This window comes from Chiroxiphia lanceolata, chromosome 9 (genome assembly GCF_009829145.1).
Source record: "Chiroxiphia lanceolata isolate bChiLan1 chromosome 9, bChiLan1.pri, whole genome shotgun sequence".
NCBI lineage: Eukaryota > Metazoa > Chordata > Aves > Passeriformes > Pipridae > Chiroxiphia > Chiroxiphia lanceolata.
The window spans coordinates 11143612-11160882 of record NC_045645.1 but is presented as its reverse complement, the minus strand read 5'-3'; the positions used below and the strand labels follow the sequence as shown (position 1 = coordinate 11160882).

General features: G+C 49.1%; 1 protein-coding gene and 1 pseudogene across 2 annotated transcripts; both read left to right on the top strand.

Moving 5' to 3' along the window:
* The first annotated feature begins 137 nt into the window (after positions 1-137).
* LOC116790713 lies at positions 138-5449 on the top strand (annotated as a pseudogene).
* Positions 5450-7276: 1827 nt separating this feature from the next.
* On the top strand, positions 7277-13034 carry LOC116790714 (cytochrome P450 2J2-like). 2 transcript variants are annotated; one of them, XM_032695947.1, is made up of 10 exons: positions 7277-7389; positions 7903-8204; positions 8702-8858; positions 9011-9160; positions 9741-9901; positions 10307-10483; positions 10742-10877; positions 11108-11295; positions 11778-11916; positions 12428-13034. In XM_032695947.1, exons 2-10 carry the CDS (start codon positions 8016-8018, stop codon positions 12601-12603), a joined length of 1473 nt encoding a protein of 490 aa, XP_032551838.1. In that variant the 5' UTR covers positions 7277-7389; positions 7903-8015; the 3' UTR covers positions 12604-13034. The 2 variants fall into 2 exon arrangements, with proteins under 2 accessions (XP_032551838.1, XP_032551836.1); XM_032695945.1 differs by lacking the exon at positions 7277-7389 and adding an exon at positions 7438-7547.
* The last annotated feature ends 4237 nt before the right edge of the window (positions 13035-17271 follow it).

Below are 17271 nucleotides of genomic sequence, written 5' to 3'. Positions count from 1 at the left end.
GCACTTGTCCCGCGGGGATGAGAAAAGGACGGTGCTTCGGGACCCTGCAGAGCCTGGACGGCTCTTTGCTGGCAGCCCGCGTCACTGTGACACACAGAAGCCGGAAGGAAGCAGTCAGGCGCTTTGGGAAGGTTTGTGCAACCTTATCTCGGATGCCCCCGGCGACCTGGGCCTTGGTGTGGGACTCTTCAAAGCAGCGGACGAGCTCCTGTCAACGAGGAAAGCTCGAGGCACTCGGAGCGGCTGGAGCCTCCCCGGCACCGTGGAGTTGACAGCGGGACCCGGCACAGTGAGGGCAGCAGGGGGATGAGAGAGCAGGGCTGGGCTGAGCCAGGGGCTTGCGGGAACAGCGCAGGGAAGCTGCCGGAAGGTTTTAATCTTGATCCCGCAAAGCTCAGTTCTGTCCCTTACACAAGGCGTGGATCACTGGGGTTTGGTGAAGCAGCGCTGGGAGGCGGGAGGGGAAAGTGGCAGCTGGGGGTGTTTTGGTTTGTGGTGGTTTGTGGTTTTTAACCGCAGCAGAGGAAATGCTCGGGTTTAATCAAGAAGGGGTTTAATCCTTGCTGAGAGCTGGCAAAGCAGGAGTCTGAACTCAGCCTCTAGACCAGGGCAGCAAAAGCTGCTTCGTGCTCTCTTGTGTTTGTACCCACAGAGCCAGCACATCACCCCTCTGCCCCTGTCCCTGGGGATTCAGTGGTGCCCTGGGAGCTCGACCTGCCCTGACCTGCCGTGGGACACGTCCGTGCACAGCCCCCCCATCCAGCCATGCTGCACTTCCTCTGGGACAGCATCTCCTTCCATACACTCCTCATCTTCCTCATTGTCTTCCTGTTTGTCGCTGACTATATGAAGAACAGAAACCCAAAGAACTTCCCTCCCACCCCTTTACGCCTTCCCTTTGTAGGGCACCTTTATTTGATGGACTTCAAAAATCCCATTAGCACAGTGAAGAAGGTACATGGGTGGGGGACACTGTGAGGGAAGGGACAAAGGAAATTGTACCTACAGGGAAGGGGTTAAACCAGACCCATGGGCCAGGCAGGAGGTTTGTAATCATAAGTGACGTTTACCTGCGTACACGGTGGGGCACAAGTGTGCAGTGATCCCTGGGGCAAAGGGCACAACATGATCACACAGGTGCAGTCACAGATGTAGGAGCCCTGTAGGACTGAGCTGGGGTCTGGAAGGGTGTTTGGGAAGGGAGCACAACAAAAGCTGGAAAAACATAGAACTGAAAAATGAAAGTTGGAGAGGTTTACTTGATTTGTGGACAATCAACACCAACTCCTGATCAGTGACTCAGGAAAAGAGGAAAGAAAAAACTCTACAAAGTCAGGCAGATATTTGTGCTCAAATTCTGAGTCCTCTCCCCCTTTCACTTTCCCTTATTTCTGCCTGTGCTTCATGACGGGGCTGTCCCTGTCCCAACAGACACATTCATTCAAATGAAACTCCTTTTATTTATTTCCCCTTCTAGCTTACTAAAATATATGGTGACATCATTGGCATGTCCATGGGCAGCATGAAAGTTGTGGTAGTAAATGGGATGCGGCTGGTTAAGGAAGTGCTTGTAAACCAAGGGGATAACTTCCTGGAGCGACCAGAAATGCCTATTCACAAGGATATGTTCAGCAAGACAGGTGAGTGATCCCTCAGAACATGCACCTCAGCTGTAAGGCCCAAGTGACAACAATGCAGAGGTCTGAGACAGCTGGGGAGAAGGCAGAGCCCTGGAGCTTTTCCCCCTCAGTGGGGGATCAGCCTTGGCTCACGGGGGGCTGTTTCTGCCAGGACTGATCTCCTCCAGTGGGCACTTGTGGAAGGCACAGAGGAGGTTCACCCTGAGCACCCTCCGAAACTTTGGCTTGGGGAAGAGGAGCGTGGAGGAGCGCATCCAGGAGGAGTGCCGATTCCTCGTGGATGCCTTTAAGGATGAGCAGGGTGAGTGCCACGTGCCTCCCTCAGCAGCTGTGCTGAAGGCAGGACCTGGTACGGCCTGGTATCATTTCACCCGTGGTTCACTGCACACTGAAAAATACCTCACCTGACAAGGGAAGCTGCAGCCCCACCAGCATCCCTGCTCCCTCCTGCAGGGGTTTGGCCTTCAAAGTGACTGGAGAGTGCAGGCAGGTAACACCCCATGCATTATTCATAGCCCACCTTCAGCCTCCTGCTCTCACTGAGATCTCTGGGAAATACCATGCGTGTAGAAACACTGATGTTCCCAAGGAATTCCAGTGACAGAAACAATGATGTTTCCAATGTATTCCAAAGATATCCCTTTCCTTTGCTTTTCAAAGGAAATAATCATCTCCATAATCTGACAGAACTGGGACCAATGAGTTGCCAAGTCAAGCTTGGCCATCTCATGGGGGTAGCGAAGTGTCCTAGTAAAGCAGTGACTGAGGTCGGTGTCTATCAGGGGCCATTCATTTCATTCATATTTGTTTACTATTTTATCTTTACCAAGTGTATTCTCCTTTTCTGAGAAGACCAGAAGAGAATTGATCTTTTCCTTCTCCAGGGAATCCTTTTGACCCTCAATTTACCATCACTAATGCTGTTTCAAATGTCATCTGCTCCCTTATCTTTGGTAATCGGTTTGACTACCACGATCAGGACTTCCAAAAATTGCTGAAGCTTCTGCATGAGATTATTATCCTTCAGGGAACCAACACAGCCCAGGTATAGCCCTCCTGCCACCACCGCACAGCCATAGTTTCTTCTCTGGAGTCAACCTCAGAGCTCAGTGTTGTCATCACCAAACCTCTCTTTGCCTATTGCTTAGCTCGGGGTGGATTGGCCTGTAATTTCTTTCTGCCTTACTTTCAAGCTGGACCTTGCTCATGCTGCTTTCTCTCACTCAACATCACTTCTCCTGCCCATTGACTGCCAACTTGCCTGCTATAATACCTGGCAACACACAAGTCCTTCCTTCATGAGGGATTCCTGCTCTTCTGGAGCTGAGCTCTTTCCACCAACTCCAGCACTTCAGCAAGCACAGCATTGCAGGATCCTCAATTTTGGGCTTTTGAAGGGGTTTTGAAGTCCTTTATTCAATTTTTCTTTCTCCTTTTGTGTCCAAAGCTGTACAACTCTTTCCATCTATAATGAAGTTCCTCCCTGGAGCACACCAAACCATTTTTAAAAACTCAAAGTTGTTGAAAAGCTACATGGAAGAGCAGATCAACAAGCACAAGGAGGATTGGAACCCCTCGGAGAGCAGGGACTACATCGACAGCTACCTGCAGGAGATAGCCAAGGTCAGCAATGCAGAGCAAAACCTTGTGCAGCAGGGCTTAGAAATGAGGAGGGACGAGAAAGGAGCCAAATTCTCCAGCTGAGCTTAGGACAGATATCAGGGTCAGGGCACCCATCATTGGGATGGGATGGCAGGGGGCCAGCAGCTCCTGCCCAAATTCTTATGTGGTTTGAACTAAGCCTGGTGTCAGGACAGCCCTCCCTGTTCCTGCAGCACTAACACACCTTTTTGTGAAGGACAAGGGCAGTGACACCTTCCGGGAGGAACATCTTATCACGTGCTCGCTTGACCTGATGTTTGCCGGAACCGAGACCACTTCCACGACCCTCCGCTGGGCTCTGCTGTTCATGGCCTTACATCCAGAAATTCAAGGTACAAATAGCAAAAAGTCAGTGGTTTCCCTTCCTTTTATCCCTCACAGCTTTGTGAGAGACACTTTTCTTGAGAGAAAAGTTGGGAATCTCCCTGCACTCACGCAAAAGAGGTGCAAACAGTGGCAGGTGTTCCAGGTTAATCCTTAGGGGACCCTCACAGCAACAACCTTGTGTTCTTCCAAGGGTTTTTGTCCTTGGGCCTTGGCTGATTCCTGCTCTTTCCCACCAGCCCGTGTGCAAGCCGAGATCGACGCCGTCATCGGACAGGCTCGGCAGCCAGTGCTGGAGGACAGGAACAACATGCCCTACACCAACGCCGTCATCCATGAGGTGCAGAGGAAAGCCAACATTGTCCCTTTCAACGTGCCAAGAATGGCAGCAAAGGACACAATGGTGGATGGCTTCTTCATCCCAAAGGTAAGCTCACCCTGAGCACTGGGACCTCAGGGAGACTCCCAGCTCCCCAGGCACAATTCACCAGGCCAGCTCCCTCCTGCACAGACACACTGTCCCTGCCCTGCTCAGAGTTCACTTGTGCTCAGTGTGGACTTTTGCCATCCAACCAACCAATATTCTCCAGCTCCCCGAAGGGTGCAGAGCCCTGCAGGGTCCCACATCCCCTGGGCACACCTTTGAGGCACAGATCCCAGAGCTCTTACAGGAACTCTGGCCCAAGATTACAGCAGACAAAAGTGATGCTGATGAGGGAAAAATGTGGTTCCATAATCACTGCACCTCCAAAGGGACTCTGGACCTGCAGGGATTGTCAGACAAATAATTGCAGTGGAATTTGACTCTGCATGTTCTACATGGAGAGACTGGAAGATAAAACTGCCCCTCCTGCTGTCAGTGCCACCAAAAGTGTGAATTATTTTTCTTTTTCTCCTTTTAGGGCACTGTTTTGATGACAAATATAACCTCTGTGATGTTTGACAAGAACGAGTGGGAAACTCCCGACACTTTTAACCCTGGGCATTTCCTGAAGGATGGGAAGTTCTGTAAAAGGGAATCATTTCTAGCATTTTCTATAGGTAAGATTTGCTGAACTGTGGGGGTTTCATGTTGAGGCACCAGGCTTAGTTTTCCAACTGCATGGAAGGGAGGGGCAGATACAGTCAAGAGGTGCCACTCAAACAGTGGCCACATGGTCATCCCAAAGCACCACAACCACACTCAGAGCCCTTTCTTGTCTCTCTTTTTAAATGCAGAGAAGGGAGATGAGGATGAATAAAAATCCCTGATAATTCCAGAGACCCCAGGAACACCATCACCAGGGCAGAAGCATGTCTGTATATGATTAAACAGTCAAGCCCTCGCAATATTATGCAATTTGGGGGCAGCCTGTATTGTAATGCCAATGTCCTCATTGGGAACCTCACGTTGGGTTGCAAAGCCTATCCAGAACAGGGGTTTGGGTAACAGACTTTTGGGTAAGAGAGCTGGACCATGGTCCTGAGGGAAGGCAGAAGCATTTCCAGCAGCAAAAGCTCAGTCTGAGGATGCCGTGGCTTGCTGTCTCCGCAGGGAAGCGCGCCTGCCTGGGCGAGGTGCTGGCCCGCTCCGAGCTCTTCCTCTTCTTCACGTCTCTGCTCCAGAAATTCACCTTCCAGGCACCACCGGACACCACACTCAGCCTCCAGCCCGCGGCGGGCACGGTGACTGACCCAGAGCCCTACAAGATCTGTGCTGTGCCTCGGTAGGGAAGCCTCAGCCACAATCCTCACAGGGAAAATCCTTTATCAGGAGTGCAGAAAACAAGCCCTTGTCAACTCATCTGGGCTAATAAAATAAAAAACAGAAAAGCTGCAAAAAATAATCCCTCTGTTGCTTGGGAGCACTTTATCCAAAGCCCAAGAGAAGGAGAAGCAGCAGAGAGTGTTGGAAGGGTCGTGCCTGTGGCAGCTCACCACTGGCTGTCAGGAAGGAAGTGGCTTTGTGGAGAAACGTCTCGAGTTCAACATTTCCCCTCTGTTTGTGGCAAAGATTTGTGTCTATGCATGATGGGCATGGACACAGTGTGGGGCTGAGGAAGTGGGTTGGGACATGGCCCCCTCGGTGACGGACACACTGCTCCTGCCCATTCCAGCTCCTTTTGGATAACAGTTCATTAAACATGCAACTTGTAAAGAGCTTTTTCATTTACGTGACCAAGTATTTAGGCTTAGAAATGCTGTCTCCAGGGTGCTTCTGTCTGCAGTGTAGTCACAGCAAAGATTCTTCTTTTTTCTCTTGTTTGGCTTCTCACCTTTCATAGAAGACTTTTCAATGGGCACCCACGTAGGACACAGAACGTTAACAGGAAAAGAGGTTTACATTGAGTTCCATTTCCACTGGTTATCTCCTACATCCCTGGCAATCCACATCCTCTTACATCCACTTTGCTGCAGTACAAAGCAATCACTGTGCAGTGGCAGATTTATGCCACACGGGAGAGTCCTCTGCACATCACATCCCTGCCATGCCAGGCACTCAGGGATTCTGTCACTGAGCTGTCCTTCCAACTCATCACTTGAATCCTATTGCGTTTTTAATTAATTTTTAACAGTCACAGGCTCCCAAGTTTTGCTATTGTCTTTCTCAAAGAGAAAACATAAAAGGTCTGAAAACTTTTTTCCATCTATGAACTTTTCAAAGCCACTTAGAACCAGGCACTGGTTTCTCTTCATTTTTTCATTCATTCTGCTGTAGGTCTGACTTCTGGCATGTATTTTTTGCAGTGGATTAGCAATGAATGATGATCTCTTCTCTCTTGCTTTTCAAACTTGTGTTTCCCAATTACTTTAGGGTTTCCTCCCCTGCTCATGGAGAAAATAAATAATTCAAGTAATTTTTTCATTCTTCTTTTTTTCTTTATTTTAATCAGTTGGGGGGGTGGAAAATCAATACAATTATCCCACAACATAAAGGCAGGAGGCATGAATTCATAAATTCTCTGCGCGATACATCTCATGTAACTAAATGGAACATGTGCACCTTCACAGGCTCATGCCTAAGTGTGCTCAAAGGGGAGACATTAAAAGAGAAATTCTCCTCAAAATCTGGTGTTCCCACTTTCACTTCCACAATAGAACAGGGATTTAACAGTTCAAGCTTCCCAAGTGTGAGGGCTATGGAGAACACATGCATGGCATCAACCCAGGGGCTCTGCTGCACCTCTGTACCTTCTCATCAGCACTGGACAACCCCAATGGCCACAACTGATGGCCCCAAAAGGGAGAAAAGGCACCCAAAACGGCCCCCAGAGCACGAGGGGGCAGCTGACAACTGCAGAGCCACATGGTTACAATGTCAAACTGCTGCTGCAACCCCCCTGCTGCTTTCACAATAAAACACAACATGTACAGCAAAAGTCCACGTGCTGCACGTGCACGAACACCTCCCGGCCTCAGAGCCGATCCAAGGGGGAAAAGTCAGCACAGCCTGTTGCCAGCTACCCCGAAAGGGCCCCCGCTGGCAGACCTGGGCATCTGCTTTGGCTTCTCAGCACCTGCCCCAGCTTTGTGGGGCTTTGGGAACGGCTCCACCACGGGCTACACACCCAAAGAACAAGGGAGGTCTGGGAAGGGATGGCTGGAGGGCTCGGGCAGGGCCAACCTCCCGGCCAGAGCAAGTTGCTCTGCTTGCACTTGTCCCGCGGGGATGAGAAAAGGACGGTGCTTCGGGACCCTGCAGAGCCTGGACGGCTCTTTGCTGGCAGCCCGCGTCACTGTGACACACAGAAGCCGGAAGGAAGCAGTCAGGCGCTTTGGGAAGGTTTGTGCAACCTTATCTCGGATGCCCCCGGCGACCTGGGCCTTGGTGTGGGACTCTTCAAAGCAGCGGACGAGCTCCTGTCAACGAGGAAAGCTCGAGGTACTCGGAGCGGCTGGAGCCTCCCCGGCACCGTGGAGCTGACAGCGGGACCCGGCACAGTGAGGGCAGCAGGGGGATGAGAGAGCAGGGCTGGGCTGAGCCAGGGGCTTGCGGGAACAGCGCAGGGAAGCTGCCGGAAGGTTTTAATCTTGATCCCGCAAAGCTCAGTTCTGTCCCTTACACAAGGCGTGGATCACTGGGGTTTGGTGAAGCAGCGCTGGGAGGCGGGAGGGGAAAGTGGCAGCCGGGGGTGTTTTGGTTTGTGGTGGTTTGTGGTTTTTAACCGCAGCAGAGGAAATGCTCGGGTTTAATCAAGAAGATTAAACTGAGAGCTGGCAAAGCAGGAGTCTGAACTCAGCCTCTAGACCAGGGCAGCAAAAGCTGTTCCACGCTCTCTTGTGTTTGTACCCACAGAGCCAGCACATCACCCCTCTCCCCGTGTCCCTGGGGATTCAGTGGTGCCCTGGGAGCTCGACCTGCCCTGACCTGCCGTGGGACACGTCCGTGCACAGCCCCCCCATCCAGCCATGCTGCACTTCCTCTGGGACAGCATCTCCTTCCATACACTCCTCATCTTCCTCATTGTCTTCCTGTTTGTTGCTGACTATATGAAGAACAGAAACCCAAAGAACTTCCCTCCCACCCCTTTACGTCTTCCCTTTTTAGGACACATCTACATGATGGACTTCAAAGCTCCGCATATCACAGTGCAGAAGGTACAGGGGTGGTGGGCACTGTGGGGGAAGTAACAGAGGGAACGGCCCCTACAGGTAAGGGATTAAAGCAGTCCCCATGGACCAGGAAGGCAGACAGGAGGTTTGCCCTCAACGGTTTGCCTGGGTACACGGTGGGGCACAAGTGTGCTGTGATTCCTGGAGCAAAGGGCACAACATGATCCCACAGGTGCAGTCGCAGCTGTAGGAGCCCCGTAGGACTGAGCGTGGGCTGGAACGGTGTTTGGGAAGGGAAAAGCTCGAAAAACACAGAACTACAAAATGAAACCTGGAGAGGTTTACTTGATTTAGTGATCAGTGATTCAGAAAAAGAGGAAAGAGAAAACACTATGCAGTCAGGCAGAGATTTGTACAAAGATTCTTTGTCTCCTCACACTGTCAGCTTCCCTTATTTTCACCTGTACGCCCTGACGGGGCTGTCCCTGTCCCAACAGACACATTCATTCAAATGAAACCCCCTTTATTATTTCCTCTCTCAGTACACTGAAAAATATGGTGACATCTTCGGCATGTCCATGGGCAGCATGAAGTTTGTGGTAGTAAATGGGATGCGGCTGGTTAAGGAAGTGCTTGTAAACCAAGGGGATAACTTTTTGGATCGCCCAGAAATTCCTATGGATATGTTCAGCAAGATAGGTGAGTGATCTCTCAAGACATGCACCTGAGCTGTTAGGTTCAGGTGCTGGCCCTGCAGAGGTCTGAGACAGCTGGGGAGAAGGCAGAGCCCTGGAGCTTTTTCCCCCCCAGTGGGGGATCAGCCTTGGCTCACGGGGGGCTGTTTCTGCCAGGACTGATCTCCTCCAGTGGGCACTTGTGGAAGGCACAGAGGAGGTTCACCCTGAGCACCCTCCGAAACTTTGGCTTGGGGAAGAGGAGCGTGGAGGAGCGCATCCAGGAGGAGTGCCGATTCCTCGTGGATGCCTTTAAGGATGAGCAGGGTGAGTGCCACGTGCCTCCCTCAGCAGCTGTGCTGAAGGCAGGACCTGGTACGGCCTGGTATCATTTCACCCGTGGTTCACTGCACACTGAAAAATACCTCACCTGACAAGGGATGCTGCAGCCCCACCAGCATCCCTGCTCCCTCCTGCAGGGGTTTGGCCTTCAAAGTGACTGGAGAGTGCAGGCAGGTAACACCCCATGCATTATTCATAGCCCACCTTCAGCCTCCTGCTCTCACTGAGATCTCTGGGAAATACCATGTGTGTAGAAACACTGATGTTCCCAAGGAATTCCAGTGACAGAAACAATGTATTCCAATGACATCCCTCTCCTGCAGATCTTGCTTTTCAAAGGAAGCAAACATCTCAATAATCTGATAGAACTGGGACTGCTGGGGTTTCCCAGACAAGCTTGGCCATCTCATAGGGGCAGTGAGGTGTCCAAGCAAAGCAGTGACACAGAATGGTCACTAGGACCACTCATTTCATTTGTATTTGTTGACTATTTTACCTTTACCAAGTGTGCTTTCTTCTCCTTTTCTGAGAAGACCACAAGAGAATTGATCTTTTCCTTCTCCAGGGAATCCTTTTGACCCTCAGTTTACACTCACTAACGCTGTTTCAAATGTCATCTGCTCCCTCACCCTCGGCAATCGGTTTGACTACCAGGATGAAGACTTCCAAAAGTTGCTGAAGCTGATGCATGAGATAGTTTTCCTTCAGGGAGCCATCACAACACAGGTACAACCCTCGTGCCACCACCCCACAGCTGTAGTTTTTTCTCTGGAGTCAACCTCAGAGCTCAGTGTTGTCTATTTTCCATTTGCTCAGTGATGCCTATTGCTTTGCACAGGGTGGATTGGCCTGTAATTTCTTTCTGCCTTACTTTCAAGCTGGGCCTTGCTCATGCTGCTTTCTCTCACTCAACATCACTTCTCCTGCCCTTTGACTGCCAACCTGCCTGCTATAATACCTGGCAACACACAAGTCCTTCCTTCGTGAGGGATTCCTGCTCTTCTGGAGCTGAGCTCTTTCCACCAACTCCAGCACTTCAGCAAGCACAGCATTGCAGGATCCTCAATTTTGGGGGTTTGAAGGGGTTTTCAGTCCTTTATTCAATTTTTCTTTCTCCTTTTGTGTCCAAAGCTGTACAACTCTTTCCCATCTATAATGAAGTTCCTCCCTGGAGCACACCAAACCATTTCTAAAAACTGGAAGTCGTTGAAAAGCTACATGGAAGAGCAGATCAACAAGCACAAGGAGGATTGGAACCCCTCGGAGAGCCGAGACTACATCGACAGCTACCTGCAGGAGATAGCCAAGGTCAGCAATGCAGAGGAAAACCTTGTGCAGCAGGGCTTAGAAATGAGGAGGGACGAGAAAGGAGCCAAATTCTCCAGCTGAGCTGCCTGCGTGGCCATTTAGGAGCTTAGGATGCACATCAGGGTCAGGGCATCCATCATTGGGATGGGAGGGCAGGGGGCCAGCAGCTCCTGCCCAAATTCTTGTGTGGTTTGGACTAAGCCTGGTGTCAGGACAGCCCTCCCTGTTCCTGCAGCACTAACACACCTTTTTGTGAAGGACAAGGGCAGTGACACCTTCCGGGAGGAACATCTCGTCGCCTGCACACTCGACCTGATGTTTGCCGGAACCGAGACCACTTCCTCGACCCTCCGTTGGGCTCTGCTGTTCATGGCCTTACATCCAGAAATTCAAGGTACGAATAGCAAAAGGTCAGGGTTTCCCTTCCTTTTATCCCTCACAGCTTTGTGAGAGACACTTTTCTTGAGAGAAAAGTTGGGAATCTCCCTGCACTCACACAAAAGAGGTGCAAACAGTGGCAGGTGTTCCAGGTTAATCCTTAGGGGACCCTCACAGCAACAACCTTGTGTTCTTCCAAGGGTTTTTGTCCTTGGGCCTTGGCTGATTCCTGCTCTTTCCCACCAGCCCGTGTGCAAGCCGAGATCGACGCCGTCATCGGACAGGCTCGGCAGCCAGTGCTGGAGGACAGGAACAACATGCCCTACACCAACGCCGTCATCCATGAGGTGCAGAGGAAAGCCAACATTGTCCCTTTCAGCATGCCAAGAATGGCAGAAAAGGACACAATGGTGGATGGCTTCTTCATCCCAAAGGTAAGCTCACCCTGAGCGCTGGAACCTCAGGGAGACTCCCAGCTCCCCAGGCACAATTCATCAGGCCAGCTCCCTCCTGCACAGACACACCGTCCCTGCCCTGTCCAGAGTTCACTCCTGCTCAGTGTGGACTTTTGCCATCCAACCAACCAATATTCTCCAGCTCCCCAAAGGGTGCAGAACCCTGCAGGGTGCCCCATCCCTCGGGCACACCTTTGAGACACAGATCCCAGCTCACAGGGCTCTTACAGGAACTCTGGTCCAAGATTACAGCAGACAGAAGTGATGCTGATGAGGGGAAAACGTGGTTCTATAGTCATTGCATCTCCAAAGGGACCCTGACCCTGCAAGGGTTGTTAGACAAATAATTGCAGTAGAATTTGACTCTGCATGTTCTTCGTGGAGAGACTGGAAGATAAAACTGCCCTTCCTGCTGTCAGTGCATGAGAAAATGTGAATTATTTTCCTTTTTCTCCTCTTAGGGCACTGTTTTAACAATAAATATAACCTCTGTGATGTTTGACAAGAGTGAGTGGGAAACTCCTGACACTTTTAACCCTGGGCATTTCCTGAAGGATGGGAAGTTCTGGAAAAGAGAATCATTTTTGGCATTTTCTGTGGGTAAGATTTGCTGAATTGTGGTGTTTTCATGCTGAGGCACTAGGCTTAGGTTTCCAACTGCATGGATAGAAGGGCAGATATAGTTGGGAGATACCGCTCACACAGTGGCCATGTGGTCATCCCAAAGCACCACAATGACCCTCAGAACCCTTTCTTGTCTCTCTTTTTAAATGCGGAGAAGGGAGATGAGAATGAATAAAAATCTCTGATAATTCCAGGGACCCCAGGAACACCTTCACCAGGGCAGAAGCATCGCTCTGTGCTCCTGCTCCCACATGGCTGAGGTCACTGGGGACTCACTGTTGCCACCCCAGGCTACCCCAGCCAGCAGCTTCCCTGGGGAGGTGGCTTTTAGCACCCTGTTTCCCATGCCAGCATCACACACCTTCTCAGTTGGGGCTGCAAAACTCATCCTGGGAAGGGATCAGGGACCATGGTCCTGAGGGAAGGCAGAAGCATTTCCAGCAGCAAAAGCTCAGTCTGAGGATGCCGTGGCTTGCTGTCTCCGCAGGGAAGCGCGCCTGCCTGGGCGAGGTGCTGGCCCGCTCCGAGCTCTTCCTCTTCTTCACGTCTCTGCTCCAGAAATTCACCTTCCAGGCACCCCTGGACACCACACTCAGCCTCCAGCCCCTGATGGGCATCACGATGGCCCCACAGCCCTACAAGATCTGTGCTGTGCCTCAGTAGGGAAGCCTCAGCCACAATCCTCACAGGGAAAATCCTTTTTCAGGAGTGCCGAAAACAAGCTCTTGGCAGCTCTGCTGTGCTCAAGGGAGAGGCGGGGCTGTTTATTTCTTTTAAAGCAGTTGCTAAATAATTTCCTTTATATGTGGACCTTGTGCTCTGTTTGCCATGAGAAACGTCATCAGCCTGGGAGCTGACAGGGCACTTTCAGGCCCTATGGCACTGTAAATGAATGAGAGGTTTGGGGCCCTCCTAATTTTATGGGAAATTAATTTGCCGTAGTTCACCTTGGCAAAATGAGGGACACTTGAGAGATTGCAGTGTAGAGGCTGTGGCTGTATACAGTCAAAGAGCAATACCAGCCCTTGTTTTGTAACACTAATACAAGAATACAAGCAGTAATTCATCAACATTTTAAGGAAATGTACTCCTCTAAAAAAAAAAAAAAACTCTCTAACAGCTCTCTCTTATGCATCAATAAATGTTTACCGAAACATTTTTAGCATGAAGCATTCTGCAAAGTAAAGACCAACACAGGCCATGTCCAGCACTGGCTGTAGCCTTTGGCCTGCCCCACATTGCTGCAGGGTTGCAGGAGGCTAGCTCTGTAACAGCAAAGCCAGTTCTGATGAACTGATGGAAATAAATGACCCTGACAGAACAAGTAAACTAGAACTAGGATATTCAAAATCATCCCCGTTTACCTGCCCAGCATCACTGAGTGGCTGGTGTGTCCAGGGGCAGAGGGGTGAGCTCCAGCAATACATGATGCACTTAAGATTCTAATGAGAAAGAGGGTCCCTTGGAAAACACCAGCAATAAATTACTATTTTAAACAATCACATGCAAGGTGAAACAGTCCGAAGATTCACAACTGATGGTTAACACCAGTAAAAGCATTGACTGGGTAATGGCTGCACCACAGGATCCTGGTGAGGCCTCCAGGCATGAGAAGCTGCAGCTCCTGGGAGCGGGACCGGGGCTGCCTGTCAGGAAAGCAGCACAGCACCGGTAACACACACTCCAATTCCTGTTCACCTGATGAGGAAATGGGGAGAGAACCATCTTTTCCTGTTAATTTTCAGTTTTCCCTGGTGTACTGTTCACGTGTTCCTAGAGGAAGCAAATTTCTCCCAGATCACAGCTTCTGGCAAGGCTCCGTCAAGGACAGGGCTTGGTGGGGAGGTTCTGCCACCTCCTCTGACTTTCTGTGCCAGGTGGAAGCAAGAGGTTGGAGTAAGATGCTGTTTCTAGCACTCAAAGCTGTTTTGCAGATCCATGGGGGGGAGACAAAATAACACATGGTGGGACCCAAACCAATCCATTTATAAAGTGCAGGAGACTTGTCTCATCCCAATTCTAGTGAGAACCTGGTCATTCCCAACCCCAGCTCTCAACACCTCCTCTCCCCATGCCAGCTGCCCTCCTACCTGCTGCTGGCACAGGACTCCCACACCTTCCCTTGACAGCAGAAACAAGACAGTCTATTTGACTTTCTAGACCTTACATCCTTTCTTTTCCTTTCTTGGGAGAAGCAGAAGGGGAAGGCTGGAAGCGGGCTGCGTGCCTGGAATTGACTGGGAACAGGGAAGGGGGGAGCAGTGTCTGCTGTGTGCAGCATTACTTTCAAAGCACTCCCAGTTCGCACGTGTCATTTGACTGTTTTGTGGTACTTTTGTTTCCCCAACGCTTGGCTCAGATTCCCATTTCCTTTCCCAAGCTGCTGCTATATCCAAAAGCTTCCTCCCCAGGCCTCTGTTGTACTCTGAGAGAAAAACACATCTCACAGGCTTCTTGAATATTTTGCCCCCTCCACCAAAACCATCTCCCACACACGTTTACCTCAACTCCTTGTCTTTGCACTCCAGGCTTTATTCCTGCATCTCTCCTCCAGGGTCCCCCTCTCACAAACATACAAACCTCCCACTGCAGTGCTTGGCTCTTCAGGAGTTACCAGAAAAGGCGTAAGTAAACAGGGTCAGGGCTGAGCACAGCTCAGCTCAGGCTTCCTGCACAGCTGAGTGCCTCCTCTCTTCCTTTCTCCCTCAGACACACACCTGCACATTTTGTTCTTCAGTGTCTGAAATTGCCTTTAAATCTAGCCTCAGAAAGCAGGAAAAACAGTTCTTCTGTATGTGGTTGTTCACCTCATGCTCACCAGGATTTCTGCCAGTGCAAAGGCCCTTCCACACTGAGGCATCACAGGTCCTCATCCTCAGGTCTTCCCTCTGCAAGGCTGAAGGCTGCCTGATCTTCCCCAGCATCACTTCTGGGTTGGAGCTCAGAGAACAAGAAAGCTTACAGTGAGACTCCCAGTGGAGCACATCAATCACCTGCAAAGCAGGCTGCAGAGGGCAGTCAGCTTTCTGTTCCAAATAACAGCAAACAGTGATTTAGAGATGTACCTGTTCTGTGTCCTCTCAGGTGGGGCTGACAACAGGCAGATACCCTCCCCTCCTTCCGTAGCTGTAAGCAATTCCTGAAGTCACCTGACAGTTTATCTGTAGTAGGGTTTAGGCTTTTCACTTCCCGAAGTCCCTTGCCCAGCTCTGAGATGACTGACTGCAGGCTGAGCAGAGGGAACCAGCTTTGGCTGGGAGCAGAAATATGAGCAGGAAAGAACTGAGAAGAGGAGGGAAAGGTAGCACAACTCATTACATCCATACCCTCATTATACACACGTTACACATCCCGGCACATGACATTTAGATGGTATAAGTGTATCAACATGCTGATCCAGGTCACATGTTGCCCAGAAATACGGATGCTTACAGCAACTAGGGACCATTAAATGCATTTCTTGGAATAAAGACACCAAAGAATTAATTTTAAAAATCTTTATGTGAATATAAAAGAACTTTTTCCAAAGAAAAAAATAAACCCAAAAGTTTAAAAATTAGTGCAATTTTCAAGTTCTACGCAACACAGTGTTTACATTTGTTTTAAACAGAAGATGTGGACACCGATACACTGAAAACTTTAAGTCTAGCATTAGGGGAAGGAGAAAAAGAAACATGTAAATTACTGTACTAGACATTACCAACTCTTAAACAATTGTTTTTATTTTCTAATTTCTAATCTATTTATGGCTACCTAAATAGAACATCAGTATTGCTTATATTACTTATTTCCAAGTAAGTGTATATCATATAAAATAAAATACCCATATATATATATATATATTTAATGAACCAAAAAAATCAGGTGAAAATTTATTTTCAGTGAATGTTTCTTAATCCACTATAATAAAGTTGTTGCAAAAGAATCTTCTCAAAACTGCTGCCTGACCCATCTTGAGTAAAAGAACTCACTAGTCCAGAATTTGTATTATTGCTATAAAACTTCTCTTCCATAGTAATCTTATATAAAAAATAATTAACAAATGATATGTCAATCAGAACATATTTGTTGTTTCTTTGGATCTGTATTACCCGTTTTACTGGAAACTGGCTAAATTACTAATAATCCTGTTTAACTTCACCAGTATTCAGTGATTTCACCTCATATTTGGATGTGTTCCTAACTGGGCTGATGGGATGGTATGAATTCATCTTGCAGCAGAGATAGTGGCCTCTTTCTTTGTCCTGCCTCAGCAGTGGTGCATAAAAGGACACTATTGACAGAGCTCTGCTGCTACATGTTGGATACAACTCGGCTGTAAAACAGCAATGGCATTAGTAGCTTTTTTTGTTTGACGTGAATGAAGCAAACATTAAAATTACACTCATCTAATGGTCCTTCCTGCACAGCCAGAGGAGCTGAAGTGAACACACCACCATGGCTTATAATCCAATATTTATTTCTGAAGATCAGTTCCTCATTCATAGGACATAACCCAAGTTTTACCAGTTGTAGAACAGCTGCTCTTAAACAGGTTCTCAATCCCAAAGAAACCCGTAAGTTATATTCACAGGCTTAACTTCTAACAGTTTGGAAAAGTCCCAAATAAGCAACATTTTATTCAATATCTGAAAACCTGATTAATTTTTGGCAACCCCAACGAGACTATGGGGACAAGTGTGCCCTGAAAAAGGCTGATCCCTGCCTGTAGTTTGGGATTGAAATTCTTCCATCACTAGTTAGAAGACAAACTTCCAATTAAATGATAAGGGAGGTTCTTGCTTATTTTTGGTCCCAGGGTCTGCAGTTTTGAGAAGTGCAAGTCAAAGACATTTGCTCCAAGTTTGTCACTATTCAGCACCTGACAGACACTGACTGACACAGCTCTACTACTGTGAGAAGTACAACAAATGCATCAAGCCTACAAACTAGATGAGTATTTGAGGGACGTCCATGAAAGTTTCCATGCTGCAAAGAACGAGGGTTAAGAGACCCACTCAACACCATCAGTGACAGCTTCACATTTCACTACACCACACCACAGACCAGGCTTTAGGAATGTAAGCATCTTGCTAAGACTGAATCTCCTGCTGCACTGCTCACCACCATCTCCCACACTACCAGCAGAGTGAACAAGCAACTGTATCTTAAAAACACAAACTCCACTAATATCACTGCAGCAATAAAAGACCTCAAAACCCAAGAGGTAGTCCAAGCATAGAGTCCCAAAGAACAGCACCAGACAGACAAAACTCTCCAACAGCCACTCGTCTGGCATGTTCTCTGCTCTCACAACATATGTAGAATGAGACTGGCTTTTAAACAGTGCTT